The following is a 22,670-nucleotide window of genomic DNA, read 5'->3' as shown; positions in this document are numbered from 1 at the left end:
TTTTTTAAAAATGAAGTCAACATAAGAGTTTTAAAGAAAAACATTCAGTAAATAACAAGGTATATTGGCAGACTCTTGACACTTGTAAAAGTCCTAGTGTTCAAGCCCAGGAATATTGCCTGGATTAAGAATGAAGTAAAAGTCAGCACACCATTCACTTCTCTGTGCCAAGTATCTCCATTACTTAATCCTTGGATATGTTCTTTGAGGTACAACCCTTTGTTTCAGTACTATTTCCAAGGAAATTTTCAGGGATTTGCCCTTTAAATTAGATATCATAGGTTTTGCTCCTTTCCATTTCAATAGCCTGCCATCCCCACTGGCTCTCCATGGGGCCCAGGTTCCGGAGGTGAGTTGAAGCACAAATAAAGCACTAATACTGGATACATTTTGGATACCATGCCAACTTATAGTTCCAGGTAGTTAATATGTGACACCACATTCCTTTTTTTTTTTTCTCGTGTTTATTTTGAGAAAGCTGAGCAGGGGAGGGGCAGGGACAGGTAGAGAGAGAATCCCAAGCAGGCTCCACACTGTCAGTGCAGAACCCAACACCCAGTGCAGGGCTAGATCTCAAGAATCATGAGATCATGACCTGAGCCAAAATCAAGGCAGATGCTTAACCAACTGAGCTACTCAGGCACCCCTGATGATGTCGTATCTTTGTGAAGCTGGGTTTTGGTCTGTTGCTGTACTATGCAAAAATGAATGTGGAAGAAAGGAGATGGCACTGTCCAATCTGATTCCAATTTTGAGAAACTGTGCATTGCCCAAAAGGGACACCCATCCCATTACTAACTGTGGTCATTTAAGAATGAGATAAAAAATACTTTTGTTTTTAATTTACACGTATTAGAACCTAACTACCTAAACTGGTGTGTGTGTGTGTGTGTGTGTGTGTGTGTGTGTGTGTGTCAAGGAACTCTGAAAAAAATTACTGAGACTCTAAAGATGCCATAAACCAAGCAAGTTTGGAAACATTTGGGTTATTTACTTCATATATTAAATACACTCCAAACTTTGGATAGTTCTTCAGTTTGGGTGTTTTGGTTTTTTGAGAGAGAGAGAAAGTGGGTGTGAGCAAGCAGAGGGAGAGAGAATCTCAAGCAGGCTCCACACTCAGCATGGAGCCCAGTGCAGAGGCCAATGCAGTGCTCAGTCCCAAGACCCTGAGATCGTGACCTGAGCCACCCAGGGGCTCCGAGTTTCTCAGTTTTCACTTCTTGTGCTGCGATCCTCTTGTACATGAATCGATATGTTTAAGGATCAGCCTTCCAGATTGGGAGTGAATACGCAGAAACATCTCTTGAGAGGAAAGGACCATCTTAAGGGCCTACTTTAAAGGTAACCAGTCAAATACAAGCAGTTATCTTCCCAGTCCAATGTGGCTAGAGGGAGATACACTCCACTTCCTAGTACCCTAGGATCATTCCATAAACTATCAAAATGATAAGGAGACACCAGAGCCACTCAACATACACCTGTAGTCAGGTGTGCTCATGTATCTGGACCAGAGAATTCCATGCCATCTACCATTCCCAGACAGGATATCCTGGGGTAAATCATGCTACTCCTGATGCCTCCTCTCCAATTTCCTACCCCAAAAAGAGTTTCCTGTAACTCAGACCCCAGCTGCAGTTATTCTTCTAAATTACGCAGCATGTTAGGGCCACATAAATCCAAAGCATTACATTATAATTAATTACTGTGTAATTATACTGATTGTTACAGCATTAAATATATACTTCTATAAATGTTTCCATAGTTACAACAGCAAACTATTTTTAATGGTAACAAATAATGGACCTCTTTCCATTTTTTTATTTATTTAGCCTACTCATAGCAGTTGGAAAAGGACTGAAAATCAAATGTTTAGGATTCCTACTGCTGAAATGAGATAAACTGATCAGAATACACTTCCTAAAATATTTATACCAAATTCACACACACAGTATATGTAAACATATAGTAAATTCACACATACTTTAATAAGAAAAAGGGAAATTTGCCCATAATCAAAACTTTATTGAAAAACTGACACCAAAATAGGAGATGACTGTTGTATACCTTACAAAATTAAACATAATTACATTATCTTGGTAGATTAACTGGAATTATTGAACTGATAAGGCTTTCTGCGATGTAACACAAATTCAAGAGATTGTGTGGATCATTAGTGTTGCTTTCTTCTAAATGAACACCCTGAAAAGGAACCACAAGAGCATGTTACACAAGTGTACTCTATCTCTAGTATAGTTTTAATGACAAAAAGTACTTTTTAAGTTAAAAAAAAAAAACAACAACCCAAAGCTTTAGGAATATTAGATTTTCATATATAGGTTATATTTCTTTTATACTAGAACTTTATTATAATAAGTCGTATATATTTGAATTTATTCTGACGTGACTTTAACTGTTATTCCGGTTTCTCAAATGCTATATTGGAGTCTATAGAAGACCACGCGCCTAAATTCAATAGTTAAAATTTTAATGCAAGCTATCAGGAAATGCAATCATAGTTTTTAGGAATTATTCTGAATCACTTTCCTAAGAAACTAATTTTGATTAGGATTCTCTTCAAATCTGCTAGGAAAACTCTAATACCCTATTAATCAGCCATCAGCACATGGGCACAAAACTCTAAGATCATGGCATGATATATAAAGGTTTAAAACCTCATTTATAAGTATACTTTTGAGAGCAATACTGCACTTAAATATCATACACTGACCTTGTACTTAGATCTCACCAGCTCATACAAAATAGATTAGTTGCCAAACTATAGCTCTTCTGGTGAGAACAACATGGAATTCACAACTCCCCAAAATATCACAAGCAAATTTCAAATATCATTATGGAATTATAAATCTACAAGTACTACTATGGAAAACAATATACATAATTACTATTTTTTTCTTACTGCACAAAAGTGAAAGTGAAAATGGGATTTTTAGGGGCACCTGGCTGCCTCAGTCAGTAGAGCATGTGACTCCTGATCTCAGGGCTGTAAGTTCGAGCCTCACACTGGGGGTAGAGATTACTCAATAATAAAATCTTTAATGTGTCAAATACATATAAAACATTTACAACAGAATTTTTTAAATTCTATGGTTTTAAAAATCCATATGTCCTATTGTATGTAATTATTGTTTTGCTCCACTTTGACTTACATTTAATATTCCAAGTTAAGCAAACTAAATGACTAACTACAACAGAATTAGGTGTTCCAAACAAAGAAAAATAATAGTTAAATGAGTTCTTTACAAAGTCAAGAATATAAACTTAGCCATCTGAGCATGGTACTCTTTACTGAAAGAGCATACAATGAAAGATAAAATTATTTTGGCAATAATGAATTTAAGATTTCTTTTAAACTGGTTTCTGGTAAAGGTAGATATTGATAATCATAAAATCTCATCACTGGGTTAGAAGATGCCAAATGATGTACCTTCTGTGAGTCTGGCCTTTCCTCCCGTAGGCTGGCACAACACTGTTGAACAGCCTACACAAAGAACCACCGTCTGAGCATGGCTGAAAACCGTGGTAATCTTGTAGCAACCTAGAGAAAGGGCAATGTTCAAAGTGAAAAGCAGAAGAAAATAAAGCATACAGTTCAACATGTTTCTAGCAAAGACCCTGTAAAAGATGAAGAACTTTAGGGGCACCTGGGGGCCTCAGTTGGTTAAGTGCCCAACTTCAGCTCATGTCACGATCTCATGATTTGTGGGTTTTAGCCCCACGTCAGGGCTCAAACTGTGCTCAGCTGTGCTGACAGCTAGTGCAGAGCCTGGAGCCTGCTTCATTTGTGTCTCCCTCTCTCTCTGACCCTCCCCTGCTCGCTCGCGCTCTCTCTCTCTCTCTCTCAGAAATAAATAAAAACATTAAAAAAGATTAAGAACTTTAGTGCTTGCAATAGCAAGTTACACATTTAATGCAGTCACATAAGAAAAGTTTTTAAAAGCCAACGGTGAAATTAGTAATATATTTTCTTGAACTCAGTATTTCCAAAAGATTACCATTGCAACATGTAATCAATATAGTTTTTGTGTATGTGCTCCACCTTAAAAAAGCAGGTATACATTTTACACTTAAGGAGTACTTTCCATTTTGGCCACATTTCAAGTGCTCAGGAGCTACATATGGCTAATGGCCACCACAGCTTTACACTAAAGAATCAACATACTGTTCATGAAAAAGAAAACTAATCATCTGAACAGCTTACACACTTAGTAAGTCAAATGTCATATCCCCTTTAAGGTCTCCTCTTCACCACCCCCTCCCCCAAATCTTTATCCAACTGTTTGAATCGTTTATTAGGAAAATGCCCCTTTTGACATTTCCAATTCTGTAATCCCACTTCTACTCAACAAAGGGTCCTAACGGATCTAAACAAACACACCATACTAGCAATCCCTTCAGATTTTCCTTGAGAAAGGAATTAAGATCTGAAAATCTACCTGGACATTTTACATCCATAAAATAGGAATTGGGGCTTTGAACTAGCCGTTTCTTTTTATGTTTTTTCTTTTCCTCTTCCAAGGACGGGTGGAGTAAATCTCTAGCCAACTGGATTAAAAAAAAAAAAAGCGTATTATTATTCCCAGAATGAATCCACAATGCTGGCAGATTTAACCAGACGTAAAATACACATGCAAAAAAGGGAGTAAGTCATACTCGGCAAACGCAACACGCCAGATATCGGTTATTTTTTTAGCCTGTTAACCTCAATGTTTTTTGTAATGCTTGTGTTCTCCAAGTCCCGGTAAAGGAACTCTGTGACGACCAACAAGCATATGGTAAGGTTAATCCCGTTTTTCTTTAGTCCACTGAGTAAGTCTCCAATATAAACAAAACTGTGGTGCTAAGTAAGAACTTGACCCCAACCATTGCACCCGCTGAGAGTAGAAATCGCTGAGGTAGACCGGAGAGTGCCAAGCCTTGGGGAATTTCTAATCTGACAGGAACTCTGAGCGGCTGAAGCCTGACTGTCCTTGATGGAGTTAACAAGGTAACTGCGAAGACAGTTTTGAAAAAGGAAACCAGCAGAAAATCGCTACCGAGAAGGGGGAGAACCACCAAGCGCAAGGAAAGCAAAAAGACTCCACAGACTACAAGTCTCGCGGGCGCCCACCCAACCCTAGGAAGGCTGAGCGTTACCGAACGTTGCCAATGAGTCCCTCCAGGCCAGGGACTCCAGACCTAAGCCCAGGGCGGCCCCGGGTCCTCCCCGCTCCACGCCCATACAGGGCCCGACGCTCGGCGCCGTCCAGGCAAGTCCCAACAAGTCCGCCACGCGCGGAGGAGCTGCGCAACCAGCACCTCCGAACCGCGTTCGCTGCGGCCCCCGAGCCCGCGGAGGCATCGGGCTAACCCTCCCCTTGGACCCCTTGACAGAGAAACCCGAAATAAGCGCAAAGCCAGAAAGTAAACAACTCACAGGCATGTTGATCCTTTCGCAATCCCAGCCAGTCCGATCTCTAACGCGACTCCCCTAGCGAGCAGCACGCGATCGCGCGAGCTGCATCAACTTCCGGGATAGAGGCGGCTGGGTGGAGCGGAGCGTCGGCACCGACGGGCCGGTCCGCTCTAGGCGCTCCTCTCGGTGGTGGGGTCGGCTTTGGCCGGGTCAGCCAATAGGGGGCTGCGGGTGAGGCTGCGGTTCCCCTCGCCGCGAAGGCACGAAGCGCACCAGCCCAGCCGGCCCCTGAGCGAGGGCCGCCGGCTGTAGGGCTCCGCGTCGGGCTAGCGGTGCCTGGAATGAGGCTCAGGCGCTGTGGTCCGGCTGGGAAGCCGCGTGGGGCTTAGGCCGCGAAGAGGGACCGGGGACGCGGCCGCCTCAGCCGCGCGGCGTAGGGAAACGGGGAGAGAGGGGGAGGGGGGCGCGGTGGGTCGTCCCCACCACGGTCCCGGCCGCCAGGCCCCCAGCTCTCGCCGGCGTTCTCTGTTCGTTTGTTGTTTGTTTTTTGTTTTTAAACAGTAGCATCAATCTAAACTATTAACCCGTGTCAGCGAAACTATCAAAGGTTCCTATACTTGAGCTTCCAACTTCCAAGGTATCGATCGGTTAAGTTCTTTGTGGGATGGGCTGTGGGCTTGGGTTTGCTTCGCCCTGAGCAGGATTCGCTGCCAGGCTTAGTTCACCGCAACGTTCCTTCCTGCCTCTCAGGATTTTACTTTTCAGAGCGGATAACTGGGGCCTGAAAAAACGGTGTCGCTGAGAGCCAGACTTGATTTATTTTTCTAAATTTACATTTAAGTCAGCTACTGTACAGTATAGTCTTGGCTTCAGGAGTAGAACCCAGTGATTCATTTCTTACATACAGTGATTCATCCCTGACACTCTGCGCATCCAGAAATGTGCCCTCCTTTTCTTAAAATATATTTAAGTTTATTTATTTTGAGAGAGACAGAGATAGTGTTAGTGGGGGAGGGGCAGAGAGAGGAGACAAGAGAACTACCAAGCAGGCTTTGCACTGTCCATGGAGCCCAACATGGGGCTTGAACTCAGGAAACCATGATCAGAGCCAAGACCAAGGGTCCGGATTCTTAAGTGGCTGAGCCACCCAGGTGCCTGCCGCCAACTCCCGCCCGCCAGAGTGCTTTCCTTAATGCCCATCACCCGTTTAACCACCCTTCTAGCAACCCTCAGTTTGTTCTCTGTATTTAAGAGTCTCTTATGGTTTGCCTCCCTCTCTGTTTTTATCTTACTTTTCTTTCCCTTCCCCCATGTTCATCTGTTGAGTTTTTCAAAGTCCACATATGAAGGAAATCATGTATCTCTCTTTCTCTGACTGACTTACCTCACTTGGCATAATACCCTCTGGTTCCATCCACTTATTGCAAGTGGCAAGATTTCATTCTTTTTCATTGCCGAGTGGTATTCCATTGTGTATACATGTATATACCACATCTTCTTTATGCATTCATCAGTCGTGGACTTTAGAGTTTTTTCCAGAATTTGGCTGTTGTAGATAGTGCTCCTATAAACGTTGGGGTGCATGTGCCTCTTCAAACTGAAATATTTTTGATGAGGATGAACTTGAGGGATGGATGTAAGCAAGTGTAATTAAAAGGATATCAGGAGACACTTGATCAGAAAAATGTCCTAGATAACATTCTCAATCGCCTTTTACTTCACACATTTTGGCAAATGCAGAAAAATTGAAGAAAATTAAAATCACCATCCAAAGCTAAACGTTATTGACATTTTGACCTGTAACCTTCCAAACATTTTTTATTTACTTGCATAGAGGTTTGTTTGGGGTTTGAGTTTTACATAAGTGGTATCATCTTGTGCATGTTCTTTTGTAGATTTGATTTTCCCCCATTCATTATATACTGAACATTGCTCCATGTTACATGTTTTCCTACATTATGACTTTTAATGTGCACACAGCATTCATACTATGAATACGTACCCTCCTTTAATCCATACACTAAAGTGGACATTGGATTTAGGTTTTTAAATACTGAACATTTTAAATATTACAAGATATTCACCATTTTATAAAGATAAGTATATGGTCTAATGGTCTAACACAACAGTGTAGGCAGAATAATGACCCCCCGCCCCAAGACTTCAGTACACTAATCCCCAGGGCCTATGGTAACATGACAGCTGCAATTAAGGTTGCTAATTAGCTAACTAGGAGCATTATCTGTGTAGACCCAGTGTGATCACAAGGGCCCTTAAAAGTGGAAGAGGAAGACAGAAAAAGAGAGTCTGAGAAAGTGATGCGGTGATGAAAGAAAGGTCTGAGGGATGCTATGTTCCTCTGTGTGAAGATGGAAGAGGGAGCCAGAGCCAAGGCATGTGGGCAGCTTCTAGAAGCTAGAAATGGACTCTGCCCTGGGGTCTCCAAGAGGAACCTCAATTTTAACACCTCAATTTTAACCCAGTGAGACCCAGGTCAGACTTTGAACCACAGAACCGTGACTTAAAAAATTTATGTTGTTTTAAGCCACTAAATTTATGGGGTTTTTTGTTACTGTAGAAAATACAATGATGAAGACCCATGTAGCCACTCCCCAGTTCTGTCCAATCTTAACATTAAATACTCCCCAGAATTTGTCATTGTTAAAATAACACTGTGGTAAACATTCTTGTAGATAAGTCTCTGTACACATCCTTGATTACTTCCTTAAGATACATTCCTAGAGGATAAATTACTGAGTCAAAAGTGATGCCCATTTTGGGGCACCTGGGTGGCTCACTTGGTTGAGTGTCTGACTTTGGCTCAGGTCATGAACTCGCAGTTTATGAGTTGGAGCCCTGCATCAGGCTCTGTGCTGACAGCTCAGAGCCTGGAGCCTGCTTCGTATTCTATATGTATGTGTCTCTCTTAAAAATAAGTAAACAATTAAAAATAATAATATAAGCTACTATTTACCCTCCAGAAAAATCAAACCAATTTATATTCCAGTTGTAAATGTTTGAGATGCCCCTTTCTTTTACCCTTAACAATGCTAGATACTATGTTTTTCCCTATTTCAGTCAATCCTGAAGAACTGTATGGTATTTTATATTTCAGTGTTATTTTAGTTAATATCTTTCAGTGCTTATTGGCAGTTTGCATATTTCCATTGAGATGATCGTCTGTTTTTTTCCTTATGTATCTTTCTATATTAATGACATTAACCAGTAATTACATATGCTGCAAATATTTTCCCAACTCATTACTTAATGTTAACTTTATTGATTTTTTTGGTGATTTTTATTTATTTTTTATTTTGTTTTATTATTGAGACAGAGAGAAATAGAGCATGAGTGGGGGAAGGGCAGAGAGAGAGACACACACACAGAATCCAAAGCAGGCTCTAGTCTCTGATCTGTCAGCACAAAGCCCGATGTGAGGCTCGAACCCATGAACCCTGAGATCATGACCTGAGCTGAAGTTGGACGCTTAACCAACTGAGCCACCCAGGCACCCCTGATTTTAAAACTATACAGAAATTTTTAATTTTGTGTGTATATGTTTATTTCAAACCCATTGGTTTTTCCTTGTTTTGCTATTGTGTTTTGACAGGCCTTGGCCACATTAGAATCAGCTAAATTTTCTTCCAATTCTTTTGTTATATTTATTCTTTAACTTTTTAATTAACCTCGAATTTATTCTGGCACTTGATATGCAGTAGGCCTCAGAACACTTTTTTTAAGTTTATTTTTTTATTTTGTGAGAGAGAGAGAGGGAGGGAGAGAGAGAGAATCAATACGGGAGGGGCAGAGAGAGGGGAACAGAGGATCGAATTGGGCTGTTTGATGACAGCATGGAGCCCGATGTGGGGCTTCCGAACCATGAGATCATGACCTGAGCCAAAGTCAGACACTTAACCGATTGAGCCACGCGGGCGCCCTCCCCCCCACCAGAACACTTTCTGATGATTACTCCTAGTTATTGCTTCAGTTCCTTACTAATGCCCAGTACAGTGTCAAAACCCTCAACTTCTGAGACACTGTAATTGCATGGAAAATAAAACTCAAGGTCAGAAAGACCCTGTAACTCTGCCTCCTTGAAAACTTAGTGTCTCCTTAAATGTCCCATTATCTTTGCACTGCTGGCAGATGAAGGGACCCAGAGCCCCTTTGCCTTGGCAGCTCGCTCTCAGGGATCCAGCGGCAGGAGCTCCCGCCAGGCGCTCCCGCCAGGCTTTCCAAGGGACCACGAAGTGCCAGTTGGAGTTCCTGTACTGCTGAGAACTCCCTGACGGTTCCATCTGGCGGTGGCGGCCAAGACAGTGCTTCAGTTATCTCCTGTTCAGCACCAGCCTCCCTCACCTCACAAGTGCGCAGCCATTTCCACTCCCTTCCCCCTTGTCAACTTCAGACCCTGGGAGAGCTCACAGGTGTTCCAGTTAAGCTGGGAACTTACCCGGTGCTGAATTTCAGGCTAGCCAAGACCGGTTCTAAATAGGTCAGATCCCTACATGCCCTGGGCGGGAGTGCACCTCTGGCTCCTGCCCTTCTTTTCCCAAAAAGATGGTGGGAAATTCATTCTGTCTTAAGAAATTCAGGGTAAGGGTATGAGGTGGGGCCCTAAAGATAACTTTTCACACTCCTGCCTTCCTAAGTATTTTTCAGAGACACTCAGAGAAATCTGTGTCATCAGCAAACTCTAACCAGGTCGTGTTCTTTTTCTCTTCCTCTCTGCTCCACCTGTTGTTAGGAGTCAAAGCATGTGTGGCTTACTGTCAACACATTCCTGAAATCAACAGCAACTTCTGAAAGCCCGCCTCTTCCCTGCTCACCGGTTCTCTAACAGGATCACAACCACTGTCCCAAAAGCTCCATTGTAGAGGTTGAAACTCATGGAGATGTTAGACATTCTCAGGTAAGCTCCCATCTAGAAGGGTTAAGAGTCTCAGGGGCGAACTCTGTTGTCATTTTCTTTCTTTTCCACACCAACTGAATTTCTGGCAGAAGCTGGGCCCCACTGGGCTGTACTATAGGCTGAATGTGTGTGTCCCCCTGAACTTCAGAGGCTGAATCCTAACTCCCCAGTGTGAGGGTATTCAGAGGTGAGGACTATGAGAGGGGGTTAGGTCATCAGGGTGGAGCCCTCATGAATGGAGTTCATGCCATTATAAGAGAAGCCTGAGAAAACCCCCTCGTTCCTACCATGAAAAGACACAGTGATAAGACTGTCATCTATGAACTAGGCTCCAAATCTACCCACACCATTGATCTTGGACTTGCCAGCCTCCAGAATTGTGAGAAATAAATGTCTGTCCTTTAAGCCACCCACTCTAGAGTTTATTGTAATAGTCTAAACAGGCTAAGCAATCTGGCCTGCCAGAACATTTCACCTCATTCTTGGAGATTGTGCTAGGTTTTCCCAGACCTGATCTGCTCTCCTTTCTTCACCCTTCTCTGTGCCCAGGAAGCCGACTTTGATGGGCTGCATCTGCTGAGTTCTCCTCTCCTCTGGTTTCTAGTTGAGTTGGGCCAATGGGAGGTATCAGTAGGAAATCACAGGGTGGGTGGAGAGAAATATTGGGGTATTCACTCCCCTGGATCTATCCTTGATGGACCATTTTCTTCCACATGGCTATTTTTCTCTAAAAGAAATAGTTGTGGGGCACCTAGGTGGCTCAGTGGGTTAAGCACTTGACTCTTGATCTCAGCTCAGGTCTTTTTTTTTTTTTTAATGTTAATTTATTTTTGAGGGAAAGGGAGAGAGAGTGTGTGTCTGGGAGAGGGGCAGAGAGAGAGAGAGAGACAGAGGATTTGAAGTGGGCTTTCCACTTTCAGCGCTTTCAGTGCAGGGCTTAAATTCATGAACCGTGAGATCATGACCTGAGCTGAAGGCAGACACTCAGTTGGTTAACTGAGCCACCCAGGTGTCTCTCAGCTCAGGTCTTGATCTCATGGCCCTGAATTCAAGTGCCACATTAGGCTTTGTGCTGGGTGTGAGGACTACTTAAAAAATTAAAGGGACACCTGGGTGGCTCAGTTGGTTAAGCATCCAACTCTTGATTTCAGCTCAAGTCATGACCTCACAGTTTGTGAGAAGGAGCCTATGTCCGGCTCTGTGCTGACAACGTGGAGTCTGCTTGAGATTCTCTCTCTCTCTCTCTCTCTCTCTCTCTCTCTCTCTCCCTGCCCCTCCCCAAATAAATAAATAAATAAATAAAAATAAACAGTTGCTTCAGGCATCCCTTTCCTACAGCTCTTATGGGACTCCAGTCAATACATCCTCCCCTTTTGATTCTTCTGCCTGAAGGATGGTGTCTCACCATCTTTTGTTCATTTCTGTTAACCCTGCCTCAGCCTTGTAAATAATACCTACATGAAACTATCTTCAATCATCTCTTCTGAGTGGGCCATTTGTACTCTGCTAGGACCTCGGCATGGGGATCCCTTGCCAGGATATGCCCCTCTTTAGCCTGCAAGGCTTTGTAGATCTGTGGATGGGGTCCGTCTGCCCTTCAGCTATCAATCAGACCAGGTCACCGCAGGGATTTCCTTTGCCCCTAACTATGGAACCCTTCAAGTTTAACAGGTTGTGGCTTGAGATGGAAATGGGAATCGTAACAGAAACAGCCTAGAGTCCTAGCCATGAAGATCTTTGACGCATTACGGGCAGCATAGGGATCACCTAGGAACTTTCTGGAAATGCAGAAATGCCCCACCCCAGACCTCCTGAGTCAGAATCTGCATTTTAACAAGATCGCCTGGCAATTTGCATGCAGATCCCATGAGGAGAAACACTGCCCTAGTGTTTACCAAACTGGCATTCTCTCTGCAGTGCTCCCACCTTCTCTGTGAGACTGTCCGGAAGCCAGAACCCAGAGTCCCATGACTCCAGATAACAAATCAGGGCTTTTCTCTAGATTGGAACAGAGAAGTTTCCCTTTTCCCCTCCTTCTCCAAGATGTTGTCCATTTCAGCAGATCTTATTGTCCCTTACTATGTCCAGGGAACCTTTAAGTCTGTGATCCTCAAACTTGGTTGCATGTTAGAATCATCAGAGAGCATCCTAGGTCAGTTGAAGAGCATTTGGGGGTGGGACCCAGGTAGCAGTATTTTTTATAACTCCCCAGGTGATTCCATGAGGAGCCAAGGTTGAGAACTGCTTCTCTCGTTTCCATGGAGGGCTCAAAATTTTCAAAAGCAAAGCCCAGAAGAACTACAGGCTACTCCTGCTGAAAGATAGAAAGAAGGAAAAATACAGAGGGAAAAAAAATCATTAATATCCAGTACATCCAGACTGGGGAGCCAGGTGAGACCTCCCAGCACCATCTTGCTTGTCGTGATGGTCAGGCGCCTGGTCTCCACATCTGTCCAGCTGTTGCCTCCTGCAAACCATCTTGTCCCCTGCCTGAGTCTTCAGGGGAGAGGTGAGCTGCTGAGAGCCCAGGTGCTCTCTCAAATTTCATTGTCTCCTCCCAGCTCGCAGTGAAGATATTTTATGAAGATGCTGAGGTCACTATTGGCATACAGTGTATGCCAAAGTCACCTGCCCCTTTTCTGCAGCCCTTACTGCCTACATTAATCCTTTCTCAATAACCACTGCTGTCTGATGTGGTTTTTCTTTTCACGTTCTTGTACTGCAGATTCGTGCTCCTCATGTCCATGTGTCTGTGTGTTGTCTTCCTTAGAAGTCCATCGGCTTCTTAAGAGCAGGATGTGCTGTCATTCCCCCACTTGCCTAGTAGCATAATAGGCACAGGAATATGTCCTGAGTGGCATCTACTCCACGTAACTGGCTTGATGGTCTTTCTTTGAGGACTCACTCTTCTCCCTCTGGTTTATCCAGAACTCTTCTTTTTCTGTCGTAACTTTATAGGTCCTTCTTGATGCATGCCTTTGGTATTTCCTGTGCCTCAACTCAGTGTGATGAAAAGACTGAAGGACCATGGAATTTTGGCCAAGCCCAAGTTAACTTGTTTTCTGGAACTGAAAAAGTGAGTGTAAGTCATTATAGGGTTACTGAGATAGTATAGTGAGCTCTTCCCTTGGAAGGCATGTTCGAGCAAAAATAAATGAAAATTATTCTGTTTTCCCATTAGATAAAAGCTGATTAAAAGGATAGTGGGTCAGCAGGCTCAGAGAATTAAGAAGAATGGTGCTCTGTTTATTCACATTTAACAACTTATTCAACTATTTGCAGAATAGCTATATACAGAACAGGCAGGCAATGCAGAAAGTTTTTAAGCCTAATAGCTACTTACCCGTCTTGTTTCCCTATCTGTAAAATGAAAATATTTATGTATGCTTTATAAGGTTGTATGAGTGCTCGCTTCGGCAGCACATATACTAATATATAAGGTTGTATGAAGGTAGAATGAGGTAATAATGCTTGTAAAGTGCACAGTATACTGTAAGTGCTCAGTCAATGCTGACTAATTCCTAGAGCTTGTTGATTATAAAGGAATCAGTTGGCTCTGGGAATCTTGGGCTGTTGATGTTTTCCCTCTTAGTGACTTGTAAAATGCAAAGTTTTTAGAATAGTTCTGACTTAGGGAAGACCGTGAATTTGTTCTATCTGCAGAAAATACTTACTGGAGTCTTACTTTTGAATCAAAAACCGAGAGATCGTTCTTTCAAAATCCAATAGGTGGCATAAGGAGCCACTTGTCATGCAGGACAAGCACTGGCCAGCAGAGAGCTTTACCTTCCCTGAGTCCCAGAGCTTTACCTTAACCCTGGCTCTGTCTCCCTACTCTGTTACCTGGTCACTCCATAAACAGCTGTGCACAATAGACTGGGGTTTAAATATATAGACCTTGGTTATTATGAGTTTTCCTAAAGGAGAAATAGATGTGACCTAGAAGGCAGTTGAGAGTGAGTCTAATCTCCCCCAAATACTTTCCCCTAAATAGTCCACTCATCTGAAACTAGTTAACTCTGTTAAACTGCTTAAATTCCAAATCTCCCATAGGTGAAAGTTAAATGCCGTTGGCTCTAAGTGTATTTTTCATAGAGACACATAGTCCAAAAATGTAGTGGAAGGTCTATCATCATTGTGAATTGTGCCAGCTCTGCAGTCACTGTGTGGCATAGACTCGAAAGTAAGGGAACCCTGGGAGACAGTGTTTGCTAATTTCCCTAAATGTTTCCAGAGTGGTCAATTTTAAGAACTAAAAAGAAGTCACTTCACATAGAGCGGGGACGAGAGGAGCATAGTCCTCCTGAACAGGTAATGCCAGAGTCTTATTTTAGGAGTATTTCCACCGTCATCAAAACTGCTAATAAAATATCCATATGGACCCTTTGAGGCATTCTTTTCTTTTATACCAAAAGCAGGAATGAAAAATAGGAGAAAGAATGAACTACTTTACTAACCCACAAACTGAATGGTTGACCTTAAGTGAAGAAGGGTTGACCTGCTGGATCATTTTATCCACCTGAGCTCAACATAGTACACAGAACAAGAGCTCTGTCAGCCATTGCTCTCAGACTTGCTAATAATGTAGCAATATATTAAATATGGAATTTCAGGTTAGGAAGGGACAACTCTTTCCTATTTTCAAGAGGAAATCCTTGTATCCTGTCGAAGTTTACTTGCTTTTAAATTCACCTATTGATGGGACACCTGGGTGGCTCAGTCGGTTAAGTGTGACTTCAGCTCAGGTCATGATCTCGTGGTCTGTGGGTCTCTGACAGCTCAAAGCCTGGAGCCTGCTTTGGATTCTGTGTCTCCCCCTCTCTCTGCCCCTCCCTACTCACGTGCGCATGCACTCACACTTTCTCTCTCTCTCTCTCTCAAATAAACAAACATAAAAAATAGTAAAATAAATTCACCTGTTGGCTTTCAGGCCTAGGAAAGGAACATAGAAAACACATGTCATTCATTTTCCAACCGAATGCCCTGAGCTAACTGAGGACAGCCTCCCTCTTAGAATTTAATTTACTTCTCCAGAATGAATAGCAGAGTATTTGCAGTTTCTCATCACCCTTTTCATGTTTCTTTGGACATTCTCCAATTTGCCCACATCTCTCTTAAAATGAGCCCAATGACTGAACACACTGCCAGCTCTTAAATCACAGGGAACTATTACTCGTCTTGTTCTGATCATCACATGTGTCCAGCACAGTCCAATAGCACATAAGCCCTTTTGGCAGCATACTAGCATCGTACCATTTATTTATGTAACCTTGTAGCTGACTAACATCCGAAGTCTTCTTAAGTGTTATTAAGCCTCATATTTCTCATGCTTTAATTGCATTTTAAGAAATCTAAGTCTAGGGACACCTGGGTGGCTTTTTCGGTTAAGCATTCGACTCTTGATTTCAGCTCAGGTCATGACCTCATGGTTGTGAGATCGAGCCCCATACTTTGGGGTCCACACTGGCCATGGAGCCTGCTTACGATTCTTACTCCCTTTCTCTCTCTCTCTCTCTCTCTCTCTCTCTCCCTCTCTCTCTCTCTCCCTTTCTCTCCCTCTCTCTCTTCCTCTTCTTCTTCCTCTCTCCCTCTCTGCCCTCCCCTCACAAAAAGAAGAAGAAGAAAAAGAACCCTAAATCTAGTGAGTATACTAAAAACCGTTGGACTGTACTCTTTGTCAGTAGATTGTATGATAGGTGAGTATCAATAAAGCCGTTAAAAAATATAAGTTCAGGAAAAAAAGCCATATGTATTTTATCAAATAACTTCAAAATCTTGCCAGGTACATTAACTCATATAATCCTTTCAACAGTCCTTTTCTGTTCTAGAAGAATTAAGAACCTTGTGTAAGTGGAGGAGCAGGGATTTGAACCTAAGTCTGCTCAAGATGCCCATGCTTATTCCACCACAACTGCTTCCCTGTCACCCTGCTAAGTGCCAGGCATCGTGATTGGTGCCCAGTTAAGGTGACAGGGAGGAGGTCTTCCAGGCCAGCAGAGCTGCAGGACCATGGACCCTCAGAGCAGGAACAAATGATATGGTGATTTAGAGAGATTCAGGTACCAAAAGAAGGTGTCCCATAAGTAAAACAAATATGACTTTGGCAGTGGTGAAAGTGGGGGTGGTATTGTGGAGGGGAAGGNGATCACAAGGTCCCCAGCTTGGTCTGTGTTTCAGGTGTGCTACCTACAAAGAATAGAGGTATGCACATTGCAGTCCTGCGTTTGAAGAGATCAGGGTCCTGGCTGGGTTGTAGAGGCAGGGGCTGAAGCCTGAGGAATCAAGAAGCCAGGTCCTGTAACAAGGAATGTAACCAACTCAATCCCAGGATGAAAGCTGAAGCCTGGTGGCCAGAACCAGAGGGTTTGATGAAAGAAGAACAAGTCACAGGGTAACCTAACAGTGTCCCCTGAACTCCTGAAACAGGGCTCCTTGAAACCTTCAGCTAGAGATAGGACTTGCTCCTGTATCTGGGGCAGAGCCAAAGCTGAGTGTCAAGTGGCCCAGAATGGGGGCTGACAGATCATTAAAGTGACCAGTGCCTAGCCGGTTTTTATTTTTCCCCTGCAACATTCATGATCAATGACAGCTACAGTTACATGTACTCCTGTAGAAGTATTTGGGGCTAGACAAAATTTGGGGTGTGCCATCCATAATGCCACTTTCTTCCCTATTACACAGGAAAGGATATCAGGAAATGACTAAGAACGTTGTTTCAAGAATAACTGTGAATCTGTTCCATTCAGTTTTACCATCAGCAAAAATGATTCGTGTGCATGTCTGATTTGGGCAGGCCGGTGTGATGGGATCACCTGGGTGGGCATCACCAGGCAGGCCCTGCCTGTGCAGCCCCAGTCCCTGGCTGAGCTACTCTCTCTGCCTGACCACTCCCTCAGCCAAGACTTCTTGGGTTTCACGTAACAGATACATCTTAAGGTTGCCTGAGCTCAAACGGAGAGTGTGTTGGACATGGGCCAGGGCAGGAAGGGCAGCTGGGCCTCAGGGGGGTCAGAACAAAGCCCTGAGAGGCCCTGGGAGTGGAGACAGCTCTTCTCTTGCCACCTCCCCTTTTCTCTCAGGAGCGACCTGGTTTCTCATCTCTACTTCTCCCTGATACCCTTTCAGCCTCCTCTCCCTCCATTCCTCTTTTCTGCCTCTCAGGGCACGTCATGACAATGGCCATGCCAGCCCCTTGTTTTATGCTGTCCTAGTTCTGGGGCCAATAGTGACTGACCAGAAGGCCTGTGTCCCAATTGCAGATGCCCTGGTTGTCTCCACTTGAGTCAGGAGCGTGTACTCCCAACAGCCTGTGAGCACTTGCAGTGATAGTGACTCCTGGGGCCCATGCCTGTAAAAGAAAGTCGGGGAAGCTCAGAAAAGGAGGCATGGGCTGGACAGAGACCCCGTAAGGTGACTGAGCCCCCCAAACATTGTCACTACTGCCTTTGGCAAGGCAGCTGATGGTCTAAATCCTCCCCTCGGGCTGCCTCAATGTTGTTCTGTCTTTTCCCTGAAAGATCGAGTGTTCACTAGACGTACTTGTTAACTGAAAATACCTTCTCCACAGTCTTCAGCATGCTGACGATGAATGTATACAACAACTTTTTTGGTTCATGTAGAAGAATCAAATCTAGGGACCACATGTTGAGGAGAGATGCCGTCTTAAACTAGACACTTACCAAGTACATTGGAACCGAACCCACTTCCGAGGGTCCACATTGCCTAGCAACATGTTTTACAACCTACAAAGTGCCTTTTAAACAGCCCTTACGTTATGTCTGAATGAGAACTATCTTACTCATACTTCAAGTATCTAAAGAGCAAAATCTGAAATCAGGGGCCAGAGGCAGAGAACTTGGAATTTCTAACCTGAGTGGTTTCCTGTTTCACATTTATAAAAGTCAGTATTAAGGGAACGGTGGGGTAGGCTGTTAAATCTGGAGGCTGTACTCTGAGGCTCTGAGAGCAACCAAGACTGTTCCCCCTACAATCCCTAATGGTGACGACAGTGATACCATCTGAGTGCTTATTTCTTGCTTCTTTTGTGTCAGGCCTGGTGCTAAGCTCATTTAATCTTTACACCATCTCTATGAGTTGTTATCCCCATGTCACAGATGAGGAAACTAAGGCACAGAGCTTGTTAAGTACCATTCCCAAGAACTCATAAATGGTAATTTGCAGAACTAAGATATAAGCCTAGGTCTGGCTGAAGCAGAATTTTGATCTTAACCAATATAATATACTTAGAGATTCCAACAAGATATTTTTAAAAATTATTTGAAAATGAAGCTCCCTAGAAAGAAAGAAAGTTCCTTATGAACATTAGGCCTTTCTATAATTTCATCACTCGTTAGGTCTTTTAATTTTCAATGTATTTGATTAAGCGTATTTTTGTGCCTCCTTTACTGATGTAATGGGCAATATAATAATGGTTAAGACCCTTTTGGGGTTTTCAAGGAGCTTCAGGTTATCTAATAATAAGGAAGAGACTGTATAAACATAATTATAACATATGATATGCCATCCTAGAAACATATAGTCTTGTAGACATTAAGAGAAGGACAATCATGTTCACTCACTATGTAAAAGTTAGGATTTGTTGCATATGAATGTTGTTAGGTGAATAGTGTAAGAGACACAGAAATCCCGTGTTAGCCAAAGTAATCAACCGTTCCAAAGTGCAGTGCTTAGCAAGGCCAGTATGACTTCTGGTCCATCATGTAGCCGTGTGTTTAAGTGAACCATGGAATATGACCCCTATAAATAAGACACATGACCTTAAAGGAAGAAATACATCCTCAACAGGCTTGATCCTTGTTGCATATTTTCAGTAAACTGTGTCCCTGAAGAAAACACCTCTAGGGGCGCCTGGGTGGCTCAGTCGGTTAAGCGTCCGACTTCGGCTCAGGTCATGATCTCATGGTTCATGGGTTCAAGCCCTGCATCAGGCTCTGTGCTGACAGCTAGCTCAGAGCCTGGAGCCTGTTTTGGATTCTGTATCTCCCTCTCTCTCTGACCCTCCCCTGCTCGCGCTGTCTTTCTCTCTCTCAGAAATAAATAAAACATTTAAAAAAAAAAAAAAGAAAGAAAGAAAACACCTCTACTCTGAGTTGTCAGCCAGCAAACTGAGCCAGGGACAATAGGATGAAGTGCAAAGGAGATCTTTGGGAAGAGCTCTCTACTCAATGTGATGCTTGATAGCTCAAGAATCTTTCCAGAATGGAAAAAAAAAAAAAACAACCAACCTTTCCAGAATGGTCCCAGGAATAAATGGATACACCTGTTTTTTGTACTTTGCTTGCAGAGACCAGTCCATCATCTGCCACCGGCTGGACCCAGCGGACATTGGTGCTGCCTGCCATCCAGGAATCTGTGATGGGCACTGATTACTTGCCCCAGAGCTCTACCCCCATTACCAACCCTGCTTTCTGCTTCAGGTAATGTGAGTCCAGCTGTGCTTTTCCACACTCCTGAAGTCTGCAGCAATCTGTGATCAGTACTTAGAAGCTTAACTGTGTCATTGGATAGCAGGATGCACTCCAGACTTGGGAAAAAATAGCTGTAGTGCCCCTTTCTTTTATGTATGACTTTACATTACAAAGCCCATCATGGTCATCATTAATTAACCCTGCAACTCAGTGCCCTCAGAGGTAGGACCGAATTAGTCTACTCATTTGACCTCCGACAAAACAGATAGAAAGGCTTAGGGATTTGCCAAAGTGAAGTGATTGAATCAAGGAAGCTTGGCCCAATTCTTTTTTTCTAGCTCATTCTTTTTCGCCTGGAAGAGGCCTTCACGGTGCCCAGCTCTTAACTCCAAGCAGCTTAAGGAAGTCAACTGGGAAGAGCGGCTTGGCAGGGAAACGGCAGCAATCTAGAGCAGAGCAGCAGTGTGGGGCTTGAGTTATTTGAAAACAGCCAAGTCATATTCTTCTGATTCTCAGTGGATGTTAAACGTGCACACACACATGATTTCCCCTATCAGGCCAGGGAGCAGAGCCAGGACATTGGGACATAGTTGGAACATTGCTTATGAGCATGCTGCCTCTGACCTGTGACAAAGCTACCCACCCACCACCCACATTTCAGCCCTATGTTACCAGATCCTTTGTATTCAGATTTTAAGTATTTTTATTTTTTATTAAAAAATTTTTTTATTGTTTTTGTAATTTTGAGAGACAGAGACAGAGTACGAGCAGGGGAGGGAAGAGAGAGGGAGACACAGAATCTGAAGCAGGGTCCGGGTTCCAAGCTGTCAGCCCAGAGCCGAACGTAGGACTCGAACTCACCAACTGTGAGATCATGACCTGAGCTGAAATCAGACGCTCAATCGACTGAGCCACCCAGGCACCCATATATTAAGATTTTAAACAAACTCAAAATCAAGCCTACTCCAAGAATGGGCCTAGTCCTGTAATTTGTGGGGCTTGGTGTGCAAAAAAGTGAAAACAAACAATAGCTACAACAAACAACAAAAACAAAGAGTGCAAACAGAGGCTCACATATCTTGTGGCTAAATATTTAACAACTATAGGTGAAGATAACAAGTTTCCTACCTTAAGAAATAAACATTTATAATGACCTAAAAAAATTGGTATGAAATTTAGAATATTTTGGCTCCACAGAGCTCCACACCAGAATGTGGTGGTTCAGGGAGAGCAGTCCTGGCCTAGATCGATGCCCTCTACCCCCCTCCCACCCCTCCAGACAGGGCCTGTAGTATCATGAAAGGCATCATACACATGCAATGAGGGATCCCAGACCCTGTGTTCAAGCTCTGGCCATGTTAGGACCCCCTTTTGGCCATTGCTTATGCCTGTGGCACTGCACCAATGAAACAGTATGCCCTCAGGAGGATAGATCAGGGGAAGAGCTCCATATCATTCCTGCAAGCAGGTCCATACCACTCTTCAATAGAGAATTCTGGGGTGTGGGTACCTGAAGTGTATTCTAAAAGGGGAGCATGGCTCTGAGTGAATATACCCCTGGCCTATGGATTCCCTGCCCTATTTGGAATAGTAACCAGATGAGGGCAAGGGTAGGGTTGTCTAAAGAGTGGGCCCCTGGGAAGGGGGCCTGCTTGCTAAGACTTAAGAGCAAATGCTATCTGGCCAAATAATAGGTCAAAAATGTGAGTTAATACTGGAGTCTGCACAAATCTTGATCCTATAAGTAATTGCTACCTCAACTATAAAACACAAAGGCATGAGCTGCTTCAAGTGTTTTGACTGTTTGCATCCCACAGATAACTTACTCTGGGAAGTGGGCATGGTCTCCGGTAGATATAAGGGCCAGAAATCAAATGAATAAACTCCATAATTAAATATTTTACTGGAGAGGTTGAGCTCCCATAAAAAGCTAATACCAAAGCTCTAGGTGGTGATCCTAGCACAGATGACCCTTTTGTTACCTCTGCAAAATGGACCAAGTGGAGGGAGGAAGAGATGCATGACTCCCTGGGACCCTGAGGATGTGCTTCCCTGCTCTTTCAGCAGCCAGACTTGCAAGGAGCTAGGGGACGAAACCAATCCCTCTGTCCTCATAATGCCCCTCCGAATCAGAATCATGATCCCAGTCCTGGTCTGACATACAAAAAAGTTAAAATTATGAGCTTCCTTGTTAACTCATCTCTCCATTTCATTTAATGATTTACAACATTTAATTTTTTAAAAAAATCATGTCCCTACATAAAAAGTATTTTTAATCATCAATTTTCAAGGCAAAAGATGTAAATAAGGAAATGTACAAGGTGTGTACTTTTTTAAAAAAATTTTTTAATGTTTTTTATTTATTTCTAGGAGAGAGACAGAGAGACAGCATGAGCAGGGGAGGGTCAGAGAGAGAGTGAGTCACAGACTTTGAAACAGGCTCCAGGCTCTGAGCTGGCAGTCAGCACAGAGCCCGACGGGGGGCTCGAACCCACGAACCACGAGATTATGACCTAAGCGAAAGTCGGACGCTTAACCGACTAAGCCACCCAGGCGCCCCATAAGGTGTGTACTTTGATGTTATTTTGTTGTTGTGTATATTTAAAAGATGGCAGTATTGGGACTCCTCAGTGGCTCAGTTGGTTAAGTGTCCCACTCTCCATCTCGGCTCACGTTCACGATCTCATAGTTTGTGAGGTTGAGCCCCACATTGGGCTCTGCACTGACAGCATGGAGCCTGCTTGGGATTCTCTCTCTCTCCCTCTCTCTCTCTCTCTCTTGCATCTCTCCCACTCATGTGTGTGTTCTCTCTCTCAAAATATATAAATAAAACTTAAAACTAAAATAAATGATTATAGTATTGAATTCTGGATTCTTGGCTCAGACAAAGGCTTTAGACCAACTTTCTCTGACA

The 22,670-nt window shown here is 43.4% G+C and overlaps 1 protein-coding gene and 1 long non-coding RNA gene across 3 annotated transcripts; one reads left to right on the top strand and one right to left on the bottom strand.

Moving 5' to 3' along the window:
* Nucleotides 1-2,004: 2,004 nt before the first annotated feature.
* Nucleotides 2,005-5,547, bottom strand: RPS27L (ribosomal protein S27 like). Its single transcript, XM_077747649.1, has 4 exons — nucleotides 5,438-5,547; nucleotides 4,458-4,566; nucleotides 3,449-3,559; nucleotides 2,005-2,202 (listed from the first exon to the last, which is right to left on the bottom strand). Exons 1-4 carry the CDS (start codon nucleotides 5,441-5,443, stop codon nucleotides 2,174-2,176), a joined length of 255 nt encoding a protein of 84 aa, XP_077603775.1. The 5' UTR covers nucleotides 5,444-5,547; the 3' UTR covers nucleotides 2,005-2,173.
* Nucleotides 5,548-5,828: 281 nt separating this feature from the next.
* On the top strand, nucleotides 5,829-22,564 carry LOC144218798 (uncharacterized). 2 transcript variants are annotated; one of them, XR_013331266.1, is made up of 4 exons: nucleotides 5,829-6,053; nucleotides 10,164-10,328; nucleotides 19,633-19,765; nucleotides 22,127-22,564. It is a non-coding gene; the product is annotated as an uncharacterized LOC144218798 (long non-coding RNA). The 2 variants fall into 2 exon arrangements; XR_013331267.1 differs by lacking the exon at nucleotides 22,127-22,564 and adding an exon at nucleotides 20,095-20,381.
* Nucleotides 22,565-22,670: the final 106 nt, after the last annotated feature.

This window comes from Crocuta crocuta, unplaced genomic scaffold (genome assembly GCF_008692635.1).
Source record: "Crocuta crocuta isolate KB4526 unplaced genomic scaffold, BGI_CrCroc_1.0 scaffold130, whole genome shotgun sequence".
Taxonomy (NCBI): Eukaryota; Metazoa; Chordata; class Mammalia; order Carnivora; family Hyaenidae; genus Crocuta; species Crocuta crocuta.
This window is presented reverse-complemented; position numbering and strand designations above follow the sequence as displayed.

Coding starts and splice junctions, on each gene's coding strand:
- RPS27L (XM_077747649.1), bottom strand. Junction 3,560..4,457: donor TATGGATGTAAAATGTCCAG/GTAGATTTTCAG, acceptor CCCTTTCTCTAG/GTTGCTACAAGATTACCACG. Junction 2,203..3,448: donor AAAGGCCAGACTCACAGAAG/GTACATCATTTG, acceptor GTTCCTTTTCAG/GGTGTTCATTTAGAAGAAAG.